This window comes from Drosophila guanche, unplaced genomic scaffold (genome assembly GCF_900245975.1).
Source record: "Drosophila guanche unplaced genomic scaffold, DGUA_6, whole genome shotgun sequence".
In the NCBI taxonomy this organism is placed as follows: Eukaryota; Metazoa; Arthropoda; class Insecta; order Diptera; family Drosophilidae; genus Drosophila; species Drosophila guanche.
This window is the reverse complement of record NW_022995744.1, coordinates 12,698,264-12,715,211: the sequence shown is the minus strand read 5'-3', so window position 1 is coordinate 12,715,211 and position 16,948 is coordinate 12,698,264. Positions and strand designations below refer to the sequence as shown.

The window sequence follows — 16,948 nt, the reverse complement described above, 5'->3', positions numbered from 1 at the left end:
TGTGAAAATACCAAGCGTTAGTGCCAGTTATCGCACAAGACTATCGATAGCACAAAGTTGTTGATGCATGCCATATCGATATGTTCATATAAATAAATGCATATATATACGTACAATGGAAAACAATAGAATTATTTTATCAGCGCTTGACTGGGACGCGACCCGCATAATCCTAACATTAGAAGATTGACATTTAAGACACACTTAGAATCTGCAGACAACCTAAAGCGCAGCGCAGAGTGACGTCAGAGGAAAAACAAGTGGAAACTGCGCAGCGCCACAAAAAAAAAAAACATAAAGGAAAGTCGCTTGGACCTACGACACGGACAAGGGCACGGGTGCTGGGAGTGCCCCACAGCAGTGCAGTTTTCACTTTTCAAATTTGCAGCAGGTACAAAGTGCAGCAGCGATGACGGGCGACCAGAAGCTGCCGCTGAAGCAGGCCGAGGTGTCCGTGCAGCGTTTCCAAGACACAGCCGTGCCCCACCACCTCGGACTGCTGCAGAATCATCGCAGCAACATTGAGAAGAGCCTGGCGCTGGGCGACTGGCAGAAGATCAAGCGGGAGGAGCTCAATGCCATGAGAGTCATTAAACAAATCAAAAATCTGCTGCTCGAAATGGATGCGCTGCGGGAGAAGGTGCGCGAGGAGGATCTGGAACGCTTCGATGAGCTGATGCGTCCGGGCAAGGAGAAGGCCTTCGCAGGCATGAAGTACTTTGCGGGTAGGCGAAGCACCTGGCCAGCCCTCTGGCTGAGTTTTCATTGGTTTTCTTTGTGGCTTTGCAGAACTGCAACTCAAATCTCCCACCTCAACGCTGGGCTCGCAGTACGACGAGCAGCAGGACAATCAGCTGCAGCAGGCGGACATTGGCAATTTACAGGCACACCAGCACATGCCACAGCTGCAGGTCAACTTCCAGCTGGAGGAGCATCAACTGGCGCAGCGGCAGGCCTGCCTCGATCAAATGGAGAATCTGCAGCGTGAGATCTCGGACCTGCACGGCATGTTCCATGGCATGCGCCAGCTCACGGTAGAGCAATCTGTCGCTGTCCAAAACATAGCCGACAACGCGGAGGAGGCGCTGGAGAATGTGCAAGCGGGCGAACGTTCACTGCGCTCTGCGTTGACCTACAAGAAGGCCATGTATCCCGTGATGGGCGCTCTCCTAGGCACCTGTGTGGGCGGACCCATTGGCATGGTGGCGGGCCTCAAGGCGGGCGGCCTCGCTGCCGTTGGCTGTGGCATACTCGGCTTTACGGGCGGCTCTGTGCTGAAGGCCAATCCGAATGTGATGCACGGCAACATTGAGGAGCAGCAGGCAGACACAGCGACAGATGGCGAAACGGCCGAGAGATTGGAATTGAAAGAGAAGCCCGAATGACCTAGGACCATGTCCACGGCTCTGGCCACCACGCACATGTGGTCTGCCAATACACGGCGCCTGGAGTCAGCCACCAGCGGTGTCATGAGCAGCGTGCGCAGCTACTGTACGCTGCAGTGACTCCCCGATCGATGCTCCATTCTTTTACTTGAATTTCCATTTGTTTTGTGATCGCTTTTTGTGCAATCGTGTGACGGCAGCTGTATCCTTCCCTCGCCCTCCATGTCCTAGGTCTAAGCGTTGTTTGTTCATCCGTAGTGTTAGCCGATGTGTCTCGTAACCCAAATCTAGTTTTAAGGCTTTAATATGCAATATAAACTCTTATCTATAACATAAACACGTCCACTGGCTGGCTGGTTGGCTGCTTTGTAGTGCTACAAATTCCACCCAGACTCCGAGACCTGAACTTACTCTCTACCTATGCCTACCCCCTCGTGGCATCTCCTCTCCTTAGAGCGGCACATTGACCGTGGTCCAGGCCTGCTTGAAGTTCTTTGTCTGCGAATGTTGCTTCTTGCGTAGACGCTTGGCGGTCTTCTTCTTCTTGAACCAGGCTGGATAATTGCCATATTGGTCCTTGAGTGTCTTGCTGTTGAAGACGTGCTCCACGCCAGTCTTGTCGTTGGTCACCTTCACCTTCTGGCCCTTCTCCAGGCTCTCCTGATGCTCATAGATCAGCTCCTGCTGCTCCCTGGTCTTGGCATCCTGCACAGAAAATGTTGCTTGGTCTTGGCACATCCATTGCACTGCTTGCACACTGTTCGGCTTACCCGCTTGATCTCTTTGGCTGTCTTAATGTCCACCACATCGGCAATATCTTTCATGATCTCATTGCCTTCGGCATCCAGCAGGCCGAGCGTCTTCTTCAGGCGAATCAGCTCCTTGGCGTCGTAGCGCGCCTTCTTTATTTTGTTCATTTCATCGCGACGCTTGCGGGAGCGATTTTGTCTGCCCATTTTGGCTGCAAATTCAATCTACAGCACGGGAAAATGTATGCGAAAAGAAATTGCGTTGCCGAAAAAAGTAAACACGTGCGCCGTTCCACAGGTCGTGTTATATCGATATATCGATGGCGGTGCGGTATTAATATGGCCACACTACTGAGGCTTGGTTTTGGTATTTCAATTTAAGGTTGCAACTGCAGGCAGTATCGAAGGGGGTGTTCTTTATGGTTGCTCATACAGCTATCGATTTTTGAATATTTAAATTTAACAAGTGGAATATTAATTATGGCCTTCAATGCAGAATAAGGAACAGCTTTCCGACAAAATGTATAGACATTTTGCAGTAAATATATGTAAATTAATTGCGACTGAAGTAATTTCAATATGTACACAAGTTTGTGGCACATGCAACCCTCAAGTTACTTCAAGTTCGCTCTCTTTGTGGTCTGCTCTGCTCTCTGCTCTCACAATATGATTTTTGTATACAAACAAAAGTCAGCTGCTGTAGAGAGAGCACAAGAGAGCGAGAGAGCAAAAGTACTAAAGAAAAAAAAAATGTTGCTTGTGTGTGGATCCAAACGAATGAGGAATGCTCTTTGTTGCTTTTGGTAGAAAAATATGAAAATAAATAGAATATTTTTAAACGATTTTTGGTACATATATTTACTTTTGTTTTGCTATGAACTCTCTTTATACCTGACCATTGCTAGCTCAAGGTAGAGCATCGTGTTGCACCTCCTCTCCTGCACACACTGCACATGCGCAGCAGTTGAAATCGTTTTCTGTGTCGTAGCTCAGCTGGTAGAGCGACCAATACCAGTGCAGTGGCCAGCAGGCAGCCAGTTCTTGGGCCCATCCACCAGCCACCAGCCATCAACCATCATTCGCTCGCCAAAAGTCGTACGACACGGAGTTGCTGCCACTCAGTCAGTTCTCTCTCTCTCTCAACCCCACAACAAAACGGAAACAATCAGAAAATATACACCAAAAAAAACATTTAAAATTGTGGAACGTATTTTGCTCTGCAGAATTAAATAGCTAAGAATTTCCGGGTGTTGCCTAGAACTGTGTGTGTGTGTGGCACAGACGAAGCAGGACTCCCTCTCTGGCCCTGCAACAATCGATCGATCAATAAACTCCTCCAAGCAGCAAGTAAGTGCAACATTTTTAACCCCCGAAAAGCTACTGGCGGGGGAAGTAACTCGAAGCAAGAAGTAAATCTTGTGTAGTTATTCATGTATGTATCTGTGTGTATTTACACGTATTCTACACATTTACTACGTTTATTTAAAGTTTGTTTTAGCTGCATTTAGATGTGTACATGGGGTAGATACGCGTACAAAGTGCAGCCAAGCGATGCATACACAAAAAAGAAACAAAACAGAATCTGATTGCATCCAAAGAGTTCACACTTTTGTGTCTGTGAGTGTTTTCTGCCTGTGTGTGTGTGTGCACACTCCTTAGCCGCTGGCCCACAGTTCTTTGCAGCACTCCCCCAAGTTTTCAACCATCTAAGGAGCCATCAATTTGACTTGCATCACGCTTTTAGCATTTGTTTTGGCGATCGTTATCAGCCTGCACCAGCCCGTTTAGCTTCAGCTTTGATTGTTTTCTATGTGTTGCTTGGTCTTGTTCATGCTTTGGCAGTCGCTGGTGACAAGTGCAATCTTAGTTAGCCTTGCAGCATTTATTTCCTCAACTAAACACGGGGAGAGTGGTGCAGTGTGGGGTTGGCTGTGTGCCAGGTCGGGCATACACTTACAGAGGCCACAACCAAAAAGAAGGCCCAAAACCCAAGTGAATCATCCAGGCAAAATGTGCACACAGAGAGAAAGAGAGAGAGAGAGAGAGAGAACAGGTCTTTGCCTTGCAGTTGCCATTGTCCATTGTCCAAATGGAGTTGGGGGAACTGCAGAAGTAGTACGGGATGATAAATCAAGTCTGGCCAGTTGTTTGTCTGTGGTAACGAAAGAAAAATTGAAAAACAAAAGGAAATACAAAACGAAACTCCAAGAGCAAAACAGCTGATGCTGCCTGCCTGCCTGTATCTGTGTATCTGCCAGATACATTTCGCCTTGCAGCCTGCAAGATCACGACCAACGAATCTGGCCACTTTAATTGGCCAAAAAGGGTAGACAGCAGGCAGGCAGCAGCAACAAATCCGACTAGGAGCCATGTCAATTTCCTTTGTGTGCTATTTTTGAACTGGTCTTGGGCTTATAAGGAGAGCATCCAGATCCAACTTTAAGATGCTTTTCAGGCTTTTGCTGCAACGTTGCAGCAGTGGCATGGAAATGCAAACAATTAAGTCATCGTTAGACGGCATTAGTGGCTTTAATTAGTGCTGGCAACTGCTGACGCGGCAGTTTTTATGGCCAGCCCTCTTGGGTTGCCTCTCTCTAGGGTTTCAGGGTCTCTCGGGCTGTAGACTTCAGGTAGCTGGCGACGCGCTAATCCCAAAATGGCACGCATTGAGGGAGAGAGATAATGCCCTGCCCCCGTCCCGACCCGTCCCCGTTCCGCCTATAATTAGAAAGTTAGTCAAGCGACTTTCAGCCAACTGTAATTATGACTGTCTACTGTTTGTGTACACGATAAAGGGAAACCCAAACAAAGAACACTTGATCGATCGTGTTTTGGTTTTGGTTTTGGTTTTGGGTTCCAGTTACGGTTTTCGGGCCCTCTCTCTCTCTCTCTCTCTCTGTCCCAGACAGGTCCTTTCTTGTCGCGCCTGATTTATGGCACTGCCAAAAACACGAAGAAAGTAAGTTGTGGCTCAAACCTGTTTGCCGTGTGGGCAGGATACCGAGAGGACACACAAAAGTCAAGTTCAAGGCACACACTCTCATACGCGCGGGGCATTAAGTTATGCAACTTTTTGGTTGTTGTCAAATGTCACAAATTATGTCATAATTCTGGCTGAAAAAGGAAAAAAACGCAGCTGCAAGAGGGATTGGGATTCCAGTGGTGGGTTGGTTGGTGGTTGTCTCGTACCCCAGGTAGGCCCAGTAACTGCACACACACGCTGCGCAGTACCCCCCCCAGCCCCAGCCAGTGCCCCATGGCCATACGCTCTCCCTCTCAATTGGGTTCTGGGTTTGAGTCTTGGGGGTTGCTGACGTGTTCATTTTCCACTGGCGCTGATTTTGCAGGCCAGAACGAACCGTTCATCGATTTGCAGCCTAACCAAAGCCAAAGGGGGGGACTCCTCTCTGCGGGCAGTGCTTAAAAATAGGCTCCAGAATGGCACACCACACACAGCCGCCTGCAAAAATCATAGAGCGGGAAGCTGCAGAAACTTTTACAAGGGGGGCCGGGCCCTACAAGCCTACATTTTATCCCCCAAAATAGATGCGGAAGTTGCCGTTACACACGCACACCAAGCCAGGCACATAATTGCAGTAAAAGAGAGAGAGGAGAGAGCAAAACATTCGATATTTGTATGTTAGGGCCCAGGGCCCAGGGTCCCTGTGAAGGTTGCTAAGTAATCAGGCAGTCAGCAGGGAAAACTCTACCATCAGCCACTGCGCAGGTCAAACAATTTTGTTTGTAAACAAAATTCAAAAGCATGAAGAGAGAGAGAGAGAGGAAGAGGGAGAGTGAGAGTGAGAGAGCGACTCTCTCTCTCCACTCTCCCTGAAAATAGGGGCAAAAATCGGGTAACCAGTAACTGTTACAGTTACTTCCCCAACTATTTTTAGCTGTGCGCTCTTCGCTCTCTCTCCCATTATCTCTCTTTTATCTCAGCCCAGTGGGGCATGTCCAGCGGGTGTCCTTTATCGTATTACATTTTGCCATCAATTTGAATTTTAATTGCCAACGCTCAAGCGAATGATGACATTAACCAGCAATCAGCAATCAGCAATCCAATCCTTAAAGCATTTACAGTGGGTCATTGAAGGAGGAATTTTCATGCAGAAATATTTTATTTTTTATTTTCATTCAATTTGGCTAGAGTTTATCCCCGGGGGTAATGTGTGTGTATTTGCAGCAGAGATACATCACTCTTTGATACGTTTCCTTAGCTGTTCAATTAATAATTTATTTATTTAAAAATCTCTACAATTTGTTGACATTTTCATTGAGTGTTTGAGCCTCTTGTAAGATTTGCTATAAATAAAACTAGCGCTGGCTTAGCTTTTCAATCACTTTAAATGACTGGAAGACAGACTTTGGCATTTCTAATTGAACTGATGATGAACAAATGAGTAGAATTAATTGGCATATAGAAATACAGAGGGAGAGAGAGAGAGAGAGAGGGGGGAAGAGAGGCAGCAGCAACAGCCCTGATGTAATCCAAGTAATAGAAGGGCGCGTAAACCGATTGACTGTTGGGACTATCAGTTTGATTGCTAGAGCTGTGACTGACCCTATTTTAATACACAAATATAGAACAGATGGAACTGGGACTTGCGGACTCATATTGATAAACAAAGTGATAAAATAAATGCGTCGTGCCCCAGGCAAATCCCTCTTAAAAGACAACAAAAAAGTCACACACAGTATTGCGTTTCACGTACTAATTGAAATGACGCGTTATAAAACATTCATTTATACAAGTCTAAATTGTATATCAATTATATATACATAATAAAAAGCTCGTCTAAATGCCATTAACACAGAGGCAGGCAAAGTGCAGCCAAAAGGTACGGCAAACTTGAAATTTCTACATATAGAAATTCTCAATTAGGTTTCAGCTCTCAGTTCTCAGATGTGGTGACACAGGCAAAGCCAGGCCATATTTATCATCGATCGTTTGATAAGCTTTGCAACCACACAATGAACTTGCTTCAGTCTTGCCCAATCCGCACTCTCCTCATCCTTCTACTCGTAACAAGTGTGTCTCTGCCTTGCCTGTGTGGGCTGGCGTTTGCGTCATCTCAATAGTTGGACAACTCTTGGCTGTGCAGCAGGGTAACATTTCCTATTCCCAGTAAACCCCACACTCAAGTCACTGACAGAACTAAACATCTAACACATTCTATGTGTTTGGTGCATCATTTTGTTGTGTATCTCATCTGGTATGCATTACCACGAATGCTAGATGCATAGACAGCTAAAAGATATCACATTCATCGGAACACAAGCCAACATGTCCCGACCCAGCGAATGAATACATAAAGTGGCACAAAAAATGAGCTTCTCTTTGCTACTGTCGATGCGTTGGCGTTTGTCATTTGCTTTATGGTTATTGTCGTCACTGTTGCTCAACTCAAAAACTGCGCAGCGCAGTTCCAGCTTCAAGCTTCAAGCTCTATGCTCATGGAGAGCGTACTGGATTGGAGTACAGTGCTGCGCCTGAACTGAGCAACTTGAGTTTATGCGCAATAACCCACAAAAAGAAATGCTGTCCCCTGACTTTGATGCTGGCCGCTTGTTCTGCCATTTGCTTGGATGTCGAAGAGGCCAAACATTTGTTGGGTTGACACGCGAAGCATTGCTTATAATTAATGTGTGCCTGTGCCCCTGTCCAGCCTTCACTCACAGTAGCATAAACATTACATGATTAGAGAGACCACAGGCCAAATATATGCCACAATTTCTTTGCGCTTTGTTGTTTATTTGTTGAGTTTGAAAGTGTTGTTGTGCGTAAACACGAGTAGTTTTTATTTTGATTTTTTGTTTTCGTTGTGACGCCAATGCCCAATTCCAATCCCCAATATTGTTTACTTTCCTGCGCACGAAAGTGGCTTGTGGGGGAATTTTTTCCACAAACATAAACAGCACGCGTGCGGGACTTGGATTTATGTGGAAAAGTTTTGTGGTATCACAAGATTTCATATAGGTACATATTTTCTGCTCTTTGGCACCTGTGTGCGCACTTTGCTTGCCTCTACTCTTGCTCTCTTTTTCAGCCAAAAAGCCACAACTTGTCGCCTGCTGTGTATCAGCTGTTGCATGATAAAATTTCTAAAAATATTCAGAAACATACAGCAAGAACAAGAACAAGAACAAGCTAATGGCTGAAAAAACCTTGAACCTGGCCGCGAGGTTGCCTGCTAGAAAATAAATTCTATATTCTAAGTGTAGATATATATCAATGGGGTTGAAGTGGAATTATATTTAATGGGTGGCAAGCAAACAAATATCGACAATAATTAATAAGAATTAACACAATTTGTATGCAATTTAGATTAAATTTTGCACAAGTCCCCATAGCTAAATTTTCAGCTTAACTGCTTTGATTTTATTATGGGCATGGCTTATTTGAATTGATTTCGTATTGCATAATGCGATACTCGAGTAGAGCCACTTGGAATGCCCTCAATGTCGCTGCCATCCCCCGCAACACGAGTAGTTCTCTCTCTCTCTCAGGCAGCGTCAATCCGATTCATTAGCATTTTTATGCGTTCATTCCGCAACTGTCGACTCCGTTCTGGCAGCCGTGACTTGGCATTAAACAGCTGAAAAATATTAGAAGCAGCACAGAGAAACTGTAGTTTCAAATTGAACTTTGGAGCAGGCCAACAACCAGCTCCCCCAGCAGCACTCTTATGGTGGCTTAGTCACACAGCTGCTCGCTCGGGGGGGGGCAAGTTGGAAGCGAAGAGCCACTGGGTCTGCCAGGCCGCACATAGAAAAGTATCTAACAGAAAAAAAAACAGGCTGCTGGGGGGAGCCAAGAGCGAGCTGCCCGGAAAGTGTGTCAAATGCGCAAACGTCAGAGCCAGCAGCTGATCGAGAGAGAAAGATATAATACATATGCATGTACATACTCGTACATACATTTACATACACACATGCACACATATGTGTAAGAGTGAAACAAAGAGAGAGCGCTGCTGGCTCGGTTTTGTTAGTAAACAAAAATCACGAAGCCCATGTATGATCGGCTGCTCTCTCTCTCTCCCGCTCTCTCTATACATAACGGGTGTACACGAAGCGAGCGACTGCACAGCTGCTTGGAGCATAATTTTGGCGCTTTGCAGCCATGTAGTGTTGTGTGTTGTTGCCCCGCTACGCGAAATGCTTTTTGCGTTTTAAAAAAATACATAATTATGGGGCTTAGATACGCTCACACGATCACAGCTACGCTCTCCGCTGCGACTCGCTCTCGCTCTCTTGCGCTCGTTTTTCGAACCGAACTGACTGCTGACTGCTGGACAGCCCTGCCATCATTCGCATTTGATATTTAAAACCCAAACCAAACACAACACAACACAACCCGCCGCACCGCTCCGCTCCGCTCCGAACGAGTGCAGCAGAAGGAAAGTGAAAATTCACACACCAAAAATAATAATTAGGTAAATAAATATTGAGAGAAAAAACAATTAAACTACGAACGAAGTGAGTGCAAAAGATTTGAAAGATTGTGAGTGAGCAAAGCACTTTTTGGGCTAAAATGCAGCCACAAACAGATAGAGATACAGATACAGCAAAAGCAACAGCTACAGATACGTGCCATTGTGTGTGTGTGTGTGTGTAGCTTTTGTTCTTGCGTCCACTTTTGAAATTCAAATGCGCTTCCGTTGAGCGAACGCCCGTTTGCCCGTTTGCCCGTTTTTGCCATTTCAGTTGGCAAACGAGTGTCGACTTGGCTGTATCTCTGTATCTCCGGCTGTAACCGTTTCTCTGTGTACCCGTGGCTGTGTGCATCTGTGTATCTGAATTTCTGCTTCCATTTGATCCGTCTGCTTTCTGTGTGCCGAAAGTTCAAGCCATCAGGCTGTCATCCCCTAAGGTGAGCGATCCCCCACTCCCCCAATGGGCCTGCAATTAGTTACGATTTGTGTGTTGTCTAGTGTAGGGTTCTGTGGGTTCCACAGCCAAGGTCAGGGCTGACGTCAGTCGGAGGCGGCGTCTCTTTTTGTGGCACATATTGCATAATTTCGTGAAAGTTTACACCCCGCCCACACCCCTACAAGTGTTTGTTACAGTTGTTTGCCTTTTGTTATTCCCCGAACAAAAAATATACAACAAAAAATTGCCAAAACAAACGAAATTCCATCAAAACAAAAGAAACTTTCGCACTTTGGCACCCCCCAAAAAAAAGCTTTGAACCGATATTTTATATGTATGCCGTATGCATGTGTGTAGGTGTGTGTGTGTGCGTATATAGAGATTGGCTATTGGTTTGCACTTAGAAAGCTTTAGATATGATATTCTTCTTTGTTTGGGTGAAATACTTTCGGAAGAGAGGTGAAAAATATATATTTTTAGGCAACTTTTTGATCGCTGATGAAATAAGCAATTAAATTTACACAATAAACTGGTATGAAGACTGCTTAGTTACACATTCCATCTCCCATTTATACTCCCTTTTTCCTGTTAACTTCCTGTCAGCTGTAGCTGTACACTCCTTCCCCCACATCCATCAATCACTCTTCTCTCTGTCTCTTTGTGTGCTAACCCACTCCCTGCTCTGTGTGCAGCTGTTAGTTCTACTAAATTAGTTCAAGTTCATTAGCACGGAGCTCTCACCCCTGCAACCTCCCTGCTGGAGCCTGCAATCAATTGAACGAAGCAACAACAACAAAAAGTCAGAACTGAACTTTCGACTGAGAGCCCACAGTTTGCAACACACGCCTAGACCAGAGACCAGGCCAGACCCTACCCCAGCTATAGTAAACAGTACTAATATTTAGAAATAGAAATTATTAGCATAGTCGCGGCTGTCTGGCGCGTCTGTCTGGCCTGGTGGTGGGGCTTATCGGAACTGGAGTGAGTCGGCGAATAGTTTTTGTGTTTTTTTTTTTTGTTTTGCTCGCTGATAGCGGCGGCACAAGCCCCAAAAAGATCATTAAGGTTCGCCACCAGACAATGACTGGTTATTGTTGACAGCTAACAAAAATTGCAAATATCTAGACTCGAGACTTATATAATCCACAGGCGGATCAAGGTCAGGACAACAAAAAGTCTTTGCTAAAATATGCGCCAAGATATGGCTAGCTGTCACAAAGAAAACAAAGGCAATGCAATCTGATGTCATATATACTAGGAATATGTATTACATATACAGATAAATATATGTATAGAATCCCACGTTCAAGGTCAGAATTATTTGGCTGCAGATGTGACAAAAGTGAAATGAACAAAAAAAAATGTACTTGCAGCAGAAAAACAAAACACGAAAAGAAACCATTTCTGTACTTTTCTCGCTAGGTCCATTGCCTTTGTTTGGTTTGCTTTGGCTTTGCCTCTACCCCGGGGGGTTATCAGGGACACAGTACCGTAGCCGACACAGCAGTAAGAACCTTCGATTGCTGGCGGCTTCCCTACGTGTTTATTAATAACATGCCAGCACGGACACCACCAACCAATTGTGCAATGCGAATGCATATACACATAATGTAAAATATTTCCCCTCCTCATACTTTTTTTCGTGCTGCTTAATCAGGCTGCGTCAGGCGAAATATGGGCAACAATAGAAAGGGGAACTCAGGCAGTAAATGTTTTCTTTCAGCATATCTGCGGGCATCCTTAAAACATACATTTGCATTCCAAAACCATTACGGAAATAGTTTTCCCGATCGCCTATGGCTTTATGGTCTATTTCGGTTCGAACTGCTGGCAACTATCAGAATTTATTTGAACTAACATCAAATTTGATTGTCAAACTTTCGCTGACATTTGGACTCTGGGACTGGGGGCCTCATCAATCCCAATTTGCTGTACGCTTTTCTGTCTCTGCCTGCTGACTGCCTGCTGCAGGAGATTTCACTTTGTTAGGCTTTTCCTTTCCAGCATTTTCACGTTTTCCGTTTTGCGGTCAAATTGCAAATTGCCATGCCAATTGTCTCTCTCCAACTCCAATTCCAATTTCAACTCTATCTCTATCTCTGTTTGCCTTTCTGCCTGCTGCTTTCATGCATAATTTAATCGACAAAATATATCCGATTGGACTGTGTGTAGCTGTGTGGCATCTTTAGCAGGAACGATGCGATAATCGGCTGGATGGGGAAGAGAGCAAAGATACAAATACGATTTTTCCTATTGTCATGACGTGAGCTCAATTCAAATTGCATACGAGTATGCGCTGCACACTCGGTACTCGGTACTCTGTACCCGTCCATATAATTGCCTTGATCATAAGCTCAGCGCATGCACAGAGAGCTCTACTTGGGATGGCTGAATGGATGGTTGAAGGCCAGGCCAGGCCCGGACAGGGGGTGGGTGGCTGGCGAACGCAGCGCCGGGGAGCGGTTGGGGCAGCTATCAACTGGGAGACTTAATGGGCTATGCAGCAGCAGCGATACTTTATGGCACAGTCAGCCCCACATCAGTTCATTATATACTAAGTACACAGAGATGTCAGTCAGTCAGTCAGTCAGCACCCAGCACAGTGCTTGTAAAACTGTTGGGCAAAACGCGAACAAAAAAACTCTGATTAATGCAATCAAAAGTAATTACAGCCTTTAGATAATTTCGTATGAAGCTACAAATTTCACTTTCGCATTTTCAATTGAAATCAAGCCGCAAAGAAAAAATAAAACAAAACCACACACAAAAAATATTCCAAAGAAATACAAATTAAATTATTGGTTTTCGAAGCGAGCGGGAGGAAAATGATGTGTGCGGAATGCGCTGCTGGGATGCTCTTTCGATGAACGTTTTTGGGTGTACTTCTTGGAGTATTTATGGAAGAAAATGTGGAACTATTTCTTACATTTTTAATGATTTTTATATAGAAATCTTCCAAAATACAGAAAATATATCTTAAATTATCTTTTATATTTTTGTCTAATTTTTAAATTAGTTTTATAATTTTTTTTTAGCAATTTATTATCAATTTATCTTGAATTTTAAATATTTTTAATGCTTTTTAATGCTATTAAAATGCCAAAAATAAATTTAAAATGTTCCAAAATGTCGTACTACCCTTCCCCACTCAGCGATAGGGTATAAGAATAGCAATTAACTGAAATTAAGTATCCGCCCCATTGCACCGAGTGGTGTGCCCACGCAAAAGCAAGCCGCCAAAGGGGGTGGCTGGCAGGTGTACACGATTACGCAATAAGCTAATTTCTCTTTCTCTCTCTCTCTCTTGCAGCTTCTACGCTAGAAGAAAACAGCAGCAGAAACGCAGCGAAAGCGAAGCAGCGTACAAAGCAACAAACAAGAAACAACAACAAAAGGAATAAATAAAAGACTGAGCAACGTTCAAGCAAAACATAAGCAATCTCCACCCGCACCCGCACCCGCACCCTCTCTCTAGATAACTGTACAACAAAGCATACAAAAAAGATCTCAACAAAATCAGCCGATAAGCAATACCCGAAATATATATAGAGAGAGCGAGAAGGAAACGCCCAGCAGCCGCAGCCAGCCCCAGCAGCATTGTATAATGTTAAGCAGCCTTGCAACGTTTCTATTTGGAGCGCCAGCAGCAACGTGCGAGTCAGCCAGTAACAGCAGCAACGAAGTGAATCCCGTGCAGGCTGTGTGCAGCGATCCCTGTGATAACCCATCCCCGGGAGATGTAATTGAGGTGACCTCATCGACGCCATCTGTAGCGGGCAACAGCAGCAATCGCGGCCCGGTGCGCGCCTCACCGAACGGCAAGCGTGGCAAGAATCGTCGTGGCAAGCAGCAGCGAAACAACCAGCAACAGCAGCAGCAGCAGCAGCAGCAGCAGCGGAAGCAGCAGCCAGCGTCGATCACCAAGCTGCTAACACCCACTGGGGAGACACCAATTGAGGAGGACTTTGACGAGGACGAATGGTACATTGTCGAGAAGGAGGGTAAGTACCCAAGCAGCTTCCAAGATGGTGCAACGAACTTCAATTTGGAACGAACTATTTATTACAGACGAGGAGGACGACTCTCTGCCACGCAGCGATTCCGAGGAGGAGCTCTCCGTTGTCGAGGTTCAGCAGCAGCAGCAGCCAAGGGCCTCCTCCACCTCTTGCCATGGCCAGGCAACATCGGGTTCATCGCGCCATCGGCGTCAGCACATCAATTCGCATTCCCTTTACAGCGGTCCGCGGCCGCAGCAGCAGCGCAATCACTTGCAGCGCTCCCGCGTGGCCCGTCCGCTGAGCATCTCCACCCTGAGCCCGCCCAGAAGTGTGCCGCCCAGCAGCCTGGCCGACCTTGACAATGTCAGCCAGTCGCTGTATGTGGCCTCGCCCAGCGGCAGCGATCATGGCCAGGCTCTGGGTCTGGGTCTGGGTCTGGGTCAGGGTGGGAACGTGCTGATGGAGGAGTCCTGGTACGTAACACCGCCACCATGCTTCACCTCGATTGGGCCAATCAATATGGAAACTTCACCATTTGAGAATCTATTGATTGAGCATCCAAGGTTGGTGATCTTTATAGTACACATTTCTCCCCCCCCCCCTACCCCCCCTACCCCGCAAATCCACACAAAAATCGCACGCAAAAAGCAGTCGGAAAGTTTCCCAATTCTCAGTGCTAATTTCCCCTTTTTGTTGCCTCTCTTGCAGCATGTCTGTTTATCGTAGTATTAGGTCCACCCAGGAGGGCGCCGAAAGTTTTGTAAATCTTGATCTCGGGGTGGCAGCTGAGGCGCCACAAACGGAGCTGCAGGAGGCAGCAGAGCTTGAGCTTGCGCTTGAGCTGGAACCGGAGCAGGCACAGGTGCAGGTGCAGGCTCGGGCTCTACACGAGCAGCGCCCAAACAGCGCGCGCTTCGATCGCCATGCGGCAGCACAGCTGAAGCAGGAGGCACTGGCACGTCAGAGCCAGAAGGTAGATTTGGTTAATCTTTCTGTGCAAACATAGCCTTATCCTTCCCCCTCTCTTATCCCTCAGAGCAACAACAAGAAGCAGCATCAGCAGCTGTGCCGCAGCGCCATTAAGCGGTCCAACAAGGTGCGCGATTTCCAGGCCAAGTCCCATCGCCCACGTCGCTCCGAGATGCAGCACTGCAAGCTGGTCAGTGGCGCCAACAACAATCGCAAGTGCTGCTTCTAAGTGCAACACCCCACACTCGCTCCACTCTTCTCCACCCCTCCTGGAGGCGGAGGCGGAGCATTACAATCATGGCAAAGGCAGCGCGAGGGCAACGCGCGTTTCGATTTTAAATTAGTATTTTAACATAATCCACAACAACAAAAAAGGAAAAGAAATGCAAAGGAAATTGCCAGAAAAATATCAAAATTTAGCAGCTACAAAAAAAACACACATTAAATTTATATATTTAATGAATTAAACTTAATTAAAACACAACAAATTTAACTATCTGTGTAAATGCGTAGATTTTAACGTTCACAGTTTCAATTTACAACAAAAAAACTTAAAATCTAAACACGATAAAATACCAAAAAACAAAAAAAATGCAATAAAAATTTTCAAAATGATAAAGCAAAAAAAAAACCACACGAAAAAATGATACAAAAAATGAAAAGATATTTGATTAATGATTTCAATTTAATGTGCAAAATTATTATATTTATTTAAAACAAAAGCAAAGCAAAACACAGCACATTGAAATGTTTTATGGCGTATTTTTTAAAACCCATTTTATGTTTGAATTGAATTGAGCAATTTCCAAAGTTGAAGCACATTGGATTTTGCCTATCTATAATTATTATAAATTGATCTGTTCTGAGCTTAAGTTCGGTTTTGTGTGTGTATTGTATGTGTAGAGATTGTATTAAAAACAAGCCCTGGCACCCACATCTAATACTGTGCCTGATGATTATATGTTTGCCTGATGATTAAGTTTGAAAAGCGGCGTGAAAAAATGGACAAAAAAATGATAAAAATATATATAGAAAAGAAATGAAAAAAATTGCAATAAAAAAAAAAATGATTATGCTATAAAGAAATTTTGTATGCATTTTATTTGCAGGTTGAAAAATATTTAAGAGGAATATTTAATAATTTTTATAAGCCAGAAAACCCCATACAAACGAAAGTGGGCCAGCTTTTGCCATCTAAGGAGCATTCCGTCACAGTTTCCTGGACAGGGGTTGCCCCGCTGCCCTTGCGTGGGGGATGTCCATCAGCAGAGCTTTTGGCCAGGGTCAAACTGGAAGCGAGCCTTTCACAACTGCGAGCCCAAAGTGCCGAGTAACTAATTAGCGATTAGTAATTTAAGGCAGACACGCTTGGCAGGCGGTGGCAATTAAACGCGCTTAAATTTACTCTTTACTTAGAGCACAGCAAGACACCCAGACAGGGGCCAACAGAAAACAGTTAGGTGCCGTTGACCTTGGTTAAAGGTAAGGCTGAGCTGGGATTTGTTTATTCCTGCTGCTCTCCAGCTCCAACTCTAGCTGCTGCTGCTGTGACTTCCGCGATGCAAAACGTTTCTAACGGCGAAACACAGCGAAAGTAAATCAGAAAAATCGCAGAGTCGCAGATTCTTTCACAATCTGCCGCTGAGAGGAGATGAGCGACCTGCGGTTGGGTTGGCTGGCTCCACTTCTAGGCACTCGAATGGCTGCCTGGCTGGATAGAAGAGTGGATAAATGGATGGATGTTGCTGGTGCTTGGTGCTGGGTGCTGGGAAAACTTTATAAAGATCCGCTGCAGCCGCGCTTGGCTTCACACCTGCTCGCGACGCGAAGAGCTGCAAACGTGCAACGTCCAAGCCCAAGGAAGGCAAACGGAACTCTCAGTTACACACTCAGGCAGCCAGAGAGAGGCTCGACTATTATGTAAGATTAGGCAATCTGGCAACAAAAAAAAACACACACACACATCTACATA

General features: G+C 45.4%; 3 protein-coding genes across 5 annotated transcripts; 2 read left to right on the top strand and 1 right to left on the bottom strand.

The window, feature by feature from the left end:
* The first annotated feature begins 98 nt into the window (after positions 1–98).
* Positions 99–1,722, top strand: LOC117579332 (syntaxin-17). The gene is made up of 2 exons (XM_034265158.1): positions 99–725; positions 790–1,722. The coding sequence occupies exons 1-2, from the start codon at positions 410–412 to the stop codon at positions 1,383–1,385; spliced, it is 912 nt and encodes a 303-aa protein (XP_034121049.1). The 5' UTR covers positions 99–409; the 3' UTR covers positions 1,386–1,722.
* On the bottom strand, positions 1,672–2,445 carry LOC117579336 (protein LLP homolog). The gene is made up of 2 exons (XM_034265161.1): positions 2,156–2,445; positions 1,672–2,090 (listed from the first exon to the last, which is right to left on the bottom strand). Exons 1-2 carry the CDS (start codon positions 2,339–2,341, stop codon positions 1,836–1,838), a joined length of 441 nt encoding a protein of 146 aa, XP_034121052.1. The 5' UTR covers positions 2,342–2,445; the 3' UTR covers positions 1,672–1,835.
* Positions 2,446–9,454: 7,009 nt separating this feature from the next.
* On the top strand, positions 9,455–15,360 carry LOC117579329 (transcription factor SPT20 homolog). 3 transcript variants are annotated; one of them, XM_034265154.1, is made up of 5 exons: positions 9,455–9,573; positions 13,320–14,010; positions 14,078–14,570; positions 14,716–14,980; positions 15,044–15,360. In XM_034265154.1, exons 2-5 carry the CDS (start codon positions 13,614–13,616, stop codon positions 15,203–15,205), a joined length of 1,317 nt encoding a protein of 438 aa, XP_034121045.1. In that variant the 5' UTR covers positions 9,455–9,573; positions 13,320–13,613; the 3' UTR covers positions 15,206–15,360. The 3 variants fall into 3 exon arrangements, with proteins under 3 accessions (XP_034121045.1, XP_034121046.1, XP_034121044.1); XM_034265155.1 differs by lacking the exon at positions 9,455–9,573 and adding an exon at positions 9,846–10,010 and having other exon boundaries at positions 14,078–14,480; XM_034265153.1 differs by lacking the exon at positions 9,455–9,573 and adding an exon at positions 9,846–10,010.
* Positions 15,361–16,948: the final 1,588 nt, after the last annotated feature.

Coding starts and splice junctions, on each gene's coding strand:
- LOC117579332 (XM_034265158.1), top strand. CDS start 410: ATGACGGGCGACCAGAAGCTGCCGCTGAAGCAGGCCGAGGTGTCCGTG. Junction 726..789: donor AGGCATGAAGTACTTTGCGG/GTAGGCGAAGCA, acceptor GTGGCTTTGCAG/AACTGCAACTCAAATCTCCC.
- LOC117579336 (XM_034265161.1), bottom strand. CDS start 2,341: ATGGGCAGACAAAATCGCTCCCGCAAGCGTCGCGATGAAATGAACAAA. Junction 2,091..2,155: donor CAGCCAAAGAGATCAAGCGG/GTAAGCCGAACA, acceptor TTTTCTGTGCAG/GATGCCAAGACCAGGGAGCA.
- LOC117579329 (XM_034265154.1), top strand. CDS start 13,614: ATGTTAAGCAGCCTTGCAACGTTTCTATTTGGAGCGCCAGCAGCAACG. Junction 14,011..14,077: donor GTACATTGTCGAGAAGGAGG/GTAAGTACCCAA, acceptor TATTTATTACAG/ACGAGGAGGACGACTCTCTG. Junction 14,571..14,715: donor CTATTGATTGAGCATCCAAG/GTTGGTGATCTT, acceptor CCTCTCTTGCAG/CATGTCTGTTTATCGTAGTA.